This window comes from Triplophysa dalaica, chromosome 4 (genome assembly GCF_015846415.1).
Source record: "Triplophysa dalaica isolate WHDGS20190420 chromosome 4, ASM1584641v1, whole genome shotgun sequence".
NCBI lineage: Eukaryota > Metazoa > Chordata > Actinopteri > Cypriniformes > Nemacheilidae > Triplophysa > Triplophysa dalaica.
The window spans coordinates 20,801,453-20,812,212 of record NC_079545.1 but is presented as its reverse complement, the minus strand read 5'-3'; the positions used below and the strand labels follow the sequence as shown (position 1 = coordinate 20,812,212).

Genomic DNA, 10,760 nt, shown 5'->3' with positions numbered 1-10,760 from the left:
CTATTATTGTTTTGATATGTACCGTTACTTGTTTTGATATATGGAGAAATCGACTCTGCGTAATGCTATTGCAGTTTTATTAACACAGCAAGACCGACCTACCATACTTATATTTCCTAATAAAACTAGAAAAACAAAAGACTGCATTGAACACACTAGAAGCCATCATCCCAAGATGGTGCAACATTCAAAGCGGCGTGACGTCGATTAACAAGCTCAATTAATTGTTTTGATGCCCTCATGTTTAATTGACTGAAATTAAAATCACTTTTTTTATGAATAGGCAAGATTATTGTTCATTTAATGTATTGTTTATTAAGTTATGAGCTATCAGCAAAAATAGCACTTTATCACAAAGGAAGCGAAAAATCAAAATCAGACATTTTGAATGAGGTCTTTTAAAGAGGGAGACATCTAAAACTTTCTGGGGCCTAAGAATTGGAGTTATGGGAAAAAAAACTCCTTAAATAATTCATAAAGATCATCATCTAAAATAATAACTAAATAAAGCTTCATTCATCCATGTGTTATACAAAGCAATGATAAAATCTCCATTTGTGATGGAACATAATAGGGACCTAAACAAGTTTACACTAAGCCAAGCTCTTTACTCTTTTTCGTGTAATTTAACCAATAGGGGAAGCTAATGTTCCAATCTACCTTTATGCAAGTCAGATAAACAAACAAACTGTGGATTTATGTGTTGAGATTTTACTGTGGAAGTCCAAATGTCTTTTCTAAGTTTCATCAGTCCCCACCATTTTGGGGTGCACAACAAGTCGCCTAAAAGAATCAAAGTAATTATTGTAAATAATCCATTCACATTATCTTGTCTGCATTTGTTGTTATTTAAGGTTCTTTCCACATTCTGTGCATTTTTGAGGTATTGGTTTTTGCATTCCACATAGATTTTATGTTTAAAACTCTCTTGTGTTCTAAAAAATTCCCAAAATGTAAACAACGAAAAGCAAAAACATCACATATTGTAAATAATTTGTCACAGAATATGGATAATAATGTGAATAACTTAATGTTGACGAAATGTCAGATAGAACCTTAAAAATCTGAGCTGACAAAATGTGGGTTGCCGGTCACTTTTGGGATTTTTTAAAAGGTCATTACAGTGAATGTATGACTGGATTTGACGATGACATACATTTGAAAAACAGAAAAACATTTTTCATGAGCTGAACACTTAATTGTCAACAATACATTTACTGTCTGATAAATTGTTTTGCAGTGTCAAATAATCTAAAATCTTCCGTATTTGAGTGTGTATATCATCAGATCTATACTTTTCATCCTGCACATTCTCAACACATTTACACATTTCCTCTTCCACTGTTATGGCAGTGCTGAAAATCTCAGCAATATGTGAGAGGGGAATATGAACACGTAAGCAAGCGGGAGAGAAAAAGAGAGAGAGAAAGATGCATGGAGTTGTATATTCTATTTTTGCCATTATTCTGTATAATTATTTTATACATAGATACAAAATACAGTAATACAATATTCCATTCCATTCCATTTTCTACCGCTTATCCGAAAGTAATACAATATATTAAACAAAATTAAAGAAAGCTTAAATATGCCTAAAATCTCTATATTGCTTTTAAGCTCAAAAAAATGAGGTTCAGATATCACACTTTACAAAAAAATCTGTAACATTTTTATAAATAGGAAACACTAACATCAGCTATGTACAGTTGGATTGATACATATTTACAGTATATACAGTAAATCTGGTTATATAAAAACAGTTGTGACATCAATTTTGTTTTGATTCTGAATTTAACAAAATGATAAAACAATTTTGTCTCCCTTCAAACCAAACAAGGTTTTGAGTCTTAATCATCCGTTTCATATATCATACATATTCATAAATCCTATCTGTCACTTAAAAAATACAAATCAATGATTAATGTGATATAATAAGGTATATACATATTACTTTTAAGTGCAGAATTGTTGAAAAGATTGTTCGTAAAGATAACTGAAAACATGTAAATAAGTTCTTGAACTATCAGTGTGTGTATATATGTATATCATTTGGTAGATTGAGCAGCTCTGTCTGTGAGAACAAGCCGTGTTGGTTATTTCTTTGGCTGCAGTTGCAGCGCTGTATCCACATGACATTACGGGTAAAATCCTCTTGCTCTGGCCCCGTGCAATAAAAGTGTAGACGAACCGTACGCGTCATAGAGGGAGTGCAGAAACGACCGTCTGAACAGGATCCACATGAACGAGGCCGGTAACGGCGAGCACTGAAGCATCCTGCAAATGTGATCTGAATAGGTTTCTGTGGTCGTGTGGTCCTCTGACACTTCTTTCCTTTCTGAGTAATAAAGAGAGGGATGTTATCATAGGACACCTCAAGAAAGCTCTTATGTTTTTTAGCAGTGTGCGAAAGGATTACTTTCTATTTTTACCTTAAGTGATGATACAAGGTTGTCGCCACACTCTCGGATCTGACAAAGTCTAGTTTCCCTGACCAGCCTACATTCAGTATTACTGTTGGTAACACGACTGGATATGCCCATTCCACAAGTGGTTGAGCATGGGGACCAGTCAGTAACTTGCAGGAAGCAGGTGGATGGAACGTTGATGTGGGACTTCGAAGATGTAATCCACTCTGAAGATACAATTAAGATTCATGAGACTTTATATAAAGTAAGGCAGCATTAAAAATGTCTTGGCCAGTTTTTGACCATCCCTGCTAAAAATTGTAACCATAGAAGAAAATCTAATGGATTTAAGGTTTACAATATGAATTGTACTGGTTTTAATGGACACTATAATGATCTATTATATTTAGCATTTCTGTTGGTAATGTGTTAGGTTCTATGGGTGTGGTTTATATTGACCAACAGAACCGCATAAAAGGGAAAATTAAACCCCAAACATTCTGTCATTATTTATTCAAACTCATGACATTTATAACTCTTTCTTATGTTGAACAATAAATAAGATATTTTGAGAAATGCCTCTGTGGTATCTATACAATGGGAGTCAATGGGGGCCAATGCTGTTTGTAAACCAACTTTCTTTTGAATAACTTATTTTGTATTGTGCAGAACATAAAAAAAGTCATTCAGTTTTAAAATGACACAAGGGTGAGTAAATGATGCAAGCATTTTAATTTTTGGGTGAATTATCCCTGTAAAGGTCCAGTGTATGAAATTTAGAGGCATCTAGCAGTGAGGTCGGAAATTGCAACCAGTGGCTCACCCTTTCGAAGCATTATGGTGGTTGACACAGAACTAAGATGTTGTCAGGTTTTTGCTTCTTTCCGAAGGAGATAACATATTTTCGAAACACTCTAAGTTAAGCAATACTGCATTTCTGTCAATAGCTCCTCCAAAAAAATACACACTGGACCTTTAAATCATATTGTAATGTGGCACAAAACACACTACATACGTGAATTTAGTAATTGTTCTAATTCTGACAGCTTATGGTTTATAATAAAAGTAAACCGTTAGAATTTATATTGTTCTTTAGCAGGGTTGATATTCTATTAGGCTACCTTGATAAGCGACTCCTGCACTACTATCCCATGAAGAAGACGGAGCAACAAGTAACTCGTTGCCTGTTAGGTCAGTGTGCTCTCTTGGATGCAGGTCAGGCATCTGGTCCTCCTCATCGATGCGATTGTCATCATCGCACACCCAGTCCTGACAGCAGCGGCCGGGCAGCTTGGTGAGGCGATGACGGGAACAGCGCCGGTCAGGCAGAGAAACGAGTTGTGGACACAGCGGGATGCAGCCGACTACACCATCGACACATGTGCACTGATGCTCGCAGTTCGGTTTAAAGTCTTCACCGTGCTGATAAACACGCCCATCCAGCTCGCACGGACGACCCAGCGCTTCAGCTAGAAATGAAGTATGCAGTTATCGCGAGAATTAAAAAAACACAGCAGCTATAAATAGTTTACTTTTCAAAGAACGTAGGGTTTTATACGATAATATCGCAAAAGATGAAATCGCACATAAAAAATCACAAATAATGTATGTTCACATAGTGCTTTGTCTTATAAACTTTACTGTTGTTCTTTACAGAAATTAAAGTGTTTAAAGATTGTGTTTCTCTTTTACTTCTCTCACCTCTACACAAGCCTGTCTCAGGGTCTCCACCGGCCCCCAGGTGGCAGCGCAGTCCTTTGATGTGGTCGCAGGGCTCAGTAGCGCTGCAGTCTTGGTTGAACTGTTTGGCACAGACCCGACAGCATCCACATGGGTCCAAAACCAAACTGACACCGGGAGGACACACCGTGGATGGACATGAGCACTTGGTAGGACAGGCACCCTGAACCTCAGAAAAGTAAAAGAAAAGGAAAGTCAGAATGAAGTATGACTGCTGATAAAACACAACTTTGGTATGATTTTATCTTTTTTTATCTTAAAATGCAAGGGAGAAATGTTCCTTAGGAATTTTTAAAGTTTTAAATACCGTTTATTTCTTAAATTAAGTAAATAATGTTAATGCATTAACCTCCTTAGCTTAAAATCATAATAAATCTGTGCTGTCTTTGTATTGGACTATTCAACAATAGCACTTGCTCTGTAAGCCAAAGCCTGACAAAAACAAGGCTAAAAAAGCAAATCCATTGTCTTTCATCTCCAAACTAAACCACTTTGATGTTGAACAGAAGCTTACCGTTGAAAACTGACCTCGTGATTAAGCAACTTTTAGTCCAGTGAACATTGCAACAGGAAGGAAAGGGACTATTATCAAAAGATTAAATGTCTAAAACTAAATTCCCAAATTATGTTCATGCACTTTCTTATTGTATACTAGCAAAGTGAGTAGATAGCAAAAACAGATGGCCATAATATTGAAACTTTAAAGCCAGCAGAAATGACAAATAAAGAAAGCAGTCAGTGTCAAACCCCCAAAATCCAAAATAGCACCGAACAAACTCACCTCTACAGCAGACAATGACAGCAGCACCAGTGTAAAGAAATGTCCTCGCCTTAGAATGGACCTCAAAGGTGACATTTTATCCAAGACTGAGAAGAATGTATATGAGCACTTTGCAAAGTTGCTTTTCAGCTGTGATGTTTCACAAACTGTTTCAAAAAAGTAATCTCTGTTATTCAAAAGCTCCGTCTAATGTGTTTTCCTGCAATCTTCACTTTTATCTGTTTATGAATTGGTAAATGCACGAAACTGTAAACCTCAGCTCCACTTGATTCTCTTAGTGGCTGCCAGTTTTATAGACAAGCTGTGCACAGCCCCCTCTGACATCACACACACACAAAAGTTGGCAAGCCTCTTTAGACATACATACTTAAACTTTTCAGGGAAAAAGAAAACATCATTTGTTGTTAAATCAGTTGGAGGAATTAATGGGTATACATATCTGAAGATATTCCTGTTACAAAACATAACTGAAACTACCTACTTTTCCTCTGCAATAGGCATTGCAGGTTGTTTAGTTCAGTTTTTCGGAAACATGGGCTGTTATGAAACACAGGAAAGGTACAATCCAGCATATTTTGGTCTGAGGAGAGTTCAGTTGCACACACATACACACACACACACAACTCACACATTGAGTAATCCCTCTCACCTCCCCTGCAGACAGCACTGGCGGTATGTCAGACGGCATTCGCCCTCACCGCAGAGTTGTTGAGACATCACACACACATGGCACATAGCTGCCATCCTGCTCTCTGACGTACTGCAAGAGAGAAGGAAAGGAAGAGGGGGAAATCATTTGCATGTATGATGTGTGTGAGGTGTGGTGTGGAAAATCACTGTTTGAAGCTTTCTCATTCATTTATTTGAGCCAGATTTAGGTTGTGAGAGAACTTTATGAGCATGAAGAAGTGAATTGTAGAGCAGACTCCGGTGATGCATTGTGCCATCTTATGGGTCATAGTTAAATGATTAAGTCTTCATCACAGCATATCCAGCAAATGGCTGGAATGACTGATAACAGGGTTAAATTTGAACACACAAGTGCAAGGTGACACTACTAGTCTTTTTCAATCCTTAAATATTTTCGGGGTGACTATTAAACTGACTGTGTGATGTGTTAAATGCCACCAGAATTTAACAAATGCTGGAGTTTGAATAATTTGCTATTTCTGGGGGTTTATTTCCGGCCAAATCCCCTTATTATCTTTATGTCATCATATAATATTTGATGCCAACATGTTTATGATGGTGCCACGTTTATGTCACCAAAATATGAAAAATACACTTAAAAGCACTTAAATTGTAATGCTGTGAGATTGAGTGTTGTCCTATAATGAAATTCCATGGGTTGTGTAGTAATACATAGATCCTTTATGAAAGCATGGGTGAATATATTTACATCCCTTTCTAAAGGACTAGTTCACCCTCAAAATTAAAATGCTGTCCTTATTTACACGCCCTCTTGTCATTTCAAATCTGTTTGACTTTCTTTCTTCTGCAGAACAGAATGTTGGTGATAGAAAACCATTGACTTGCGTTGGTTTTGGTGTCCATACAATAGAAGTCAATGGGGACCAACACTTTATGGTTACCAACATTTTCCAAAATACCTTCTTATGTGGTTGCAGAAAAAAAGAAAGTCACGCAGATTTTAAATGACAACAGGTTGAGTAAACATGATGTTTAATTTTGAAGGTGAACTATTCCTTTAATACTTTTATCATTATTTTATGTAAGCACACAAACATAATATATCCTTAAAAAGTTAGAGTAAGTCTGGGACACATTTTTCACTTTTGACTGCATTTTAAAGTGACATCAACAACTTTTAATGTCAATTAATGAGACCTCAATCACATGACGGCACATAGAACATGACAACAGCTACACAGACTTGTGTAATACAGCGAGAAATTTACACATCTGAGTTTAGTTCTCATATCTCCTTTAGATGGCTCTAATTAACATTATCTTCGAATTTATCTAACTTCTAACTTTAAAGATCCCTTTACCCGTGATCCCATTCTTCAACCTTTAGTGTGTAATGTTGCTGTTAGAGCATAAACAATACCTGTAAAATAACAAAATAATAATTCAAAAACGGCTTCCATGACTTTATCATTGGCTGTAAAAGCTGTTCTGTGTAATACACTGCTATTGTGCGTGTTTGTGTGTGAAGAATGATAAAAGCGTTGCCCTAAATATACTGTGGAAGTTAAAAGCAACAAAGATGAGACTGACTAATAAAATTATGCCGTGGTAACACAAGACTTGTCACACAGCGTCTGCAAAAAACTACACTTTCCGAAACCAACACAACCTCAAAACAAAATGAATCAAACAACACATTTTTAAAATCTCCTTGTTTTATTATCCAACTTGGGTCCAATATAAAAAGGCAAAACTAACGCTTCTGTTATTTGTGTAAATAATATAACTATTAATATATCTGACGCCATTCAGTCCGGTGTAATTTCCCTCGCCATAGTATGAAAACAATTTGCGATCTCTAACAAAGATGACGTCTGCACATGCCAACATGTCAACATAGCAGACCTCCGTAACACTTCGATTGATCCGCATGTTTTAACTGATAAAGTGAAGTTGACGCTATAGTTACTGTTTATTGTTAAAAAATAATTAATACATGTGCACTGAGAGGGGGACCGACCAATCACAACAGCCTGAGAAGCGGAAGCTGATATGGTATGGGTGTGACATCTTGACACACTCTAAGCGGGAAACCAATCACGACAGACCTGGTCAGCTTTACCAATCAGAGCGTTTCTGAAGGAGGGACTTTATATAGACTGGAAGAAATCCAGTCGTTTTGTTAGAAGAGGGACAGCCGTGAAAAATAGACTTGAAACATGTGAAATATAAAGCTTTTTTTTAAACATGAACATCCATTGTTTAACACCCAAAAAACATAAAGCCTCAAAAACAGCAAAAGACTGGGTCCTTTAATTTGGCCGTTGACAAAACTATTTTCAGGCAAAACAGATGGCCGCCCTGAAGGCTAGATGAGTAAAGAGGTAATGATAACCACTAAAATGTCTGTGTTGTCTTTCTGCCAACTAATTTCTGGAAGATTTGACAAGCATGGCTATGAAAGCAGTCAAGTGAGGAGTCAGCTCTGTATATTTGCATGAGCAGTATTTCAAAACTGCACAGTTGGAAATTAGTATGTGTATATTTGTCTGTCTGCCCGAGGACAGAATGATAAAAGCTTTGCCCTAAATATACTGTAGAAGTTAAAAGCAACAAAGATGAGACTGACTAATAAAATTATGCCGTTTGTAACACTTAGACTTGTCACACAGTGTCTGCAAAGCACTACACCTTCTGAAACCAACACAACCTCAAAACGAAATGAATCAAACAACACATTTAAAAAAATCTAAGTTTTTTTTTTTAAGCAAATGAATGTTTTTATTCTAATGATTTTTACATATTTTCTAAATGATGCCGCAACTTAAGTCTTATCAAGTGTTTATATATTCTGTCGGAGTCAACATTCGTCATCTTCAAAACTATGTTCCTGGAAATTCCCCCCCCCCCATACCCCTCGAAACACACATACACGAGATGAAAAAAAACAAACTGTGCCAAAAGAAGTGCCAAAATTAACTCCCCAAATATATCTTTTTTATAAATACATCCGTTTCTCAACACAAGTTGATCTTGTATCAAAAACAGCTCTATTATGATATTGTTCAGTGGGGAAAATTTATGGAAAATATGCCACTTTTGGGCCAACATAATCAAACTGACGGTTTTACCCCTGGATGAGTCAAAAACTGGCACAAAATACCAGGCATGGTTTGAAACACGGCAATTCAATTACGAATATATCACAGAATGGGGAAATTTTGGAAGGGTGGATATTAATTATTTTTGCAGTTGATATTTTGCTATTTGTCAGCCGGGTTATAGAAGCTATGTTAGGTCTAGAAAGAGTAGACTCAACAGGAACTCAAACAACCACTTGTGTGGACATGTGTGCGTGTGTATTTGTTCTCATGTGCACATTCTTGTCTGGATATTTTGAGATTCCTTAGATTTCTATTTGACTTGCAGGTTGTAAGTGAAGGACAGAGTGTTTATGTCTGATCAAACATGTATGAATATACTTATTGCTAGCAACAATTCCAAGGGAATCCTGATGAAATAGATAAATATAAATAAGAAATTTGGTGTGTCGGAACCCTCATCTGTGTGATGGATGGAGAAGTTGAAGTGCTGTCTGCTCCCACACTGGCTGGTCTGTATTTGGTGCTCGGCTCTCTCTGACAGACTCATGCATCATCATAGAGCTGCCTCTGTTTGTTTGCTTCTGAAGAACTCGGAGCCCAATGTGTACAGAGCATCCCCTCTTTTTCCACTGCCAGCGCTGTGCAAAAAGACATCCCTCAGATAACGTCTGTTTAGAATGCCTAATTTCATTTAAAAACTTCTCATTAATCGTATTCTTGGGCCAAGATCCTTTTTTGGAGTCTTGCCTCGGACTAGCTTTATCAGTCATAATAAGGTATTAGTTCAATTGAGAACTGATGAATGCTATTTATAGTTAATCGCTTGTCAATTGTTATTGTTTTTGTGTTTAAATGCCATAGAAGCTCAGCTAGCACAATTTTTTTGGGGTTAACTTAAAAAATGAACCCGGCTGCCTTCAAATTTTGAGTTCTTTCAACTTAAAATATTATTTTACTATGGAATTTCATGCAAACTCGTTTAACTTATATTGTTTAGTTGAATTAATTCAACTTTTAAGGCAGCTTATTTTTTGACCACTTTTTTTAAGTTGAACCATCATTTCGTTTTTTATAGTGTATGGAATATGATATATTATCCACAGCTAAATATACAAAGACTGAAAGTTGGTATCGAAACTTCTGCAAAGATCATACTTTACATCTGATCAAATCCCTTGCATTGCAGTGAATGGCCCCTTAACCTCATAAATAGCTCAGAAGTTTAGCCAGGTGAAGGTGGTCGCCTCCACAGGTGTGTTTCAATGAGCTTCATTTAGACATTTGCTTCTCATCGCTTACGTGAGCTTTTGAGAGCCTGTTATTCATTCAGTTTGATTTCCTTCACTCCCTCGAAATGGAAGTGTTGACAGTAAGGGAGAACACCACCACCCTCCTCCGCTCCTACATTGGCCAAACTTTCTACAACAAAACTGTCTTCTGTGAAAGACAAGATCTCCAGGTGTGCAGTAGATATGAGGTGTAAGAGATGCATGGGTGAAGATGAGGTCCCTGCTTAAAGGAGGATTAAAAAGAGAGTTGATATAACTGTTGATACCAGGCGATGCTTGGGTTTTGCTTTTGAAGCTGAAATACTATGTTATGACAGCAAATTCATCTGTGCATTCATCTGCATTCATTTTGTTGTTTCTCACTCTTGTAAGTCACATCGCTCAATTCCTAATTATACATGTAATGTTCAACGAAGGATAATTAAAAAAATATGACAATGAGTAAAAAATCTGACATTGAATAAAGTATGCAAGACATTGTCATTTTGAAGAATGTAGGACAGCAAACAGTTCCGGGGCACTTTGGACTACCATTGTATTTTTCCTACTATGGTAGTCAATGGGGGGCAAAATCTGTATGGAATTCTTCCAAATATCTTTCTATGTGTTCATCAGAACCAAAATTTATACAGATTTGGAACAACTTGAAGGTAAGAAAATTATGACAGAATTTTCATTTTTTTGTGAAGTATCATTTTAATGATATTGTTGAAAATCTACATCAGCCACCAAGACAAGTATTAACTTAGTGTCACTGTCTGTCTGCGCTTGGGTTTGGTCTGCATACCAA

General features: G+C 36.7%; 1 protein-coding gene across 2 annotated transcripts; it reads right to left on the bottom strand.

Annotated features, from left to right (window-relative positions):
• Positions 1–1,041: 1,041 nt before the first annotated feature.
• ccn1l1 (cellular communication network factor 1, like 1) lies at positions 1,042–5,667 on the bottom strand. 2 transcript variants are annotated; one of them, XM_056746280.1, is made up of 6 exons: positions 5,576–5,667; positions 4,927–5,072; positions 4,107–4,314; positions 3,527–3,874; positions 2,430–2,632; positions 1,042–2,335 (listed from the first exon to the last, which is right to left on the bottom strand). In XM_056746280.1, exons 2-6 carry the CDS (start codon positions 4,999–5,001, stop codon positions 2,024–2,026), a joined length of 1,146 nt encoding a protein of 381 aa, XP_056602258.1. In that variant the 5' UTR covers positions 5,002–5,072; positions 5,576–5,667; the 3' UTR covers positions 1,042–2,023. The 2 variants fall into 2 exon arrangements, with proteins under 2 accessions (XP_056602258.1, XP_056602259.1); XM_056746281.1 differs by lacking the exon at positions 5,576–5,667 and having other exon boundaries at positions 4,107–4,308; positions 4,927–5,546.
• Between the last annotated feature and the right edge of the window lie 5,093 nt (positions 5,668–10,760).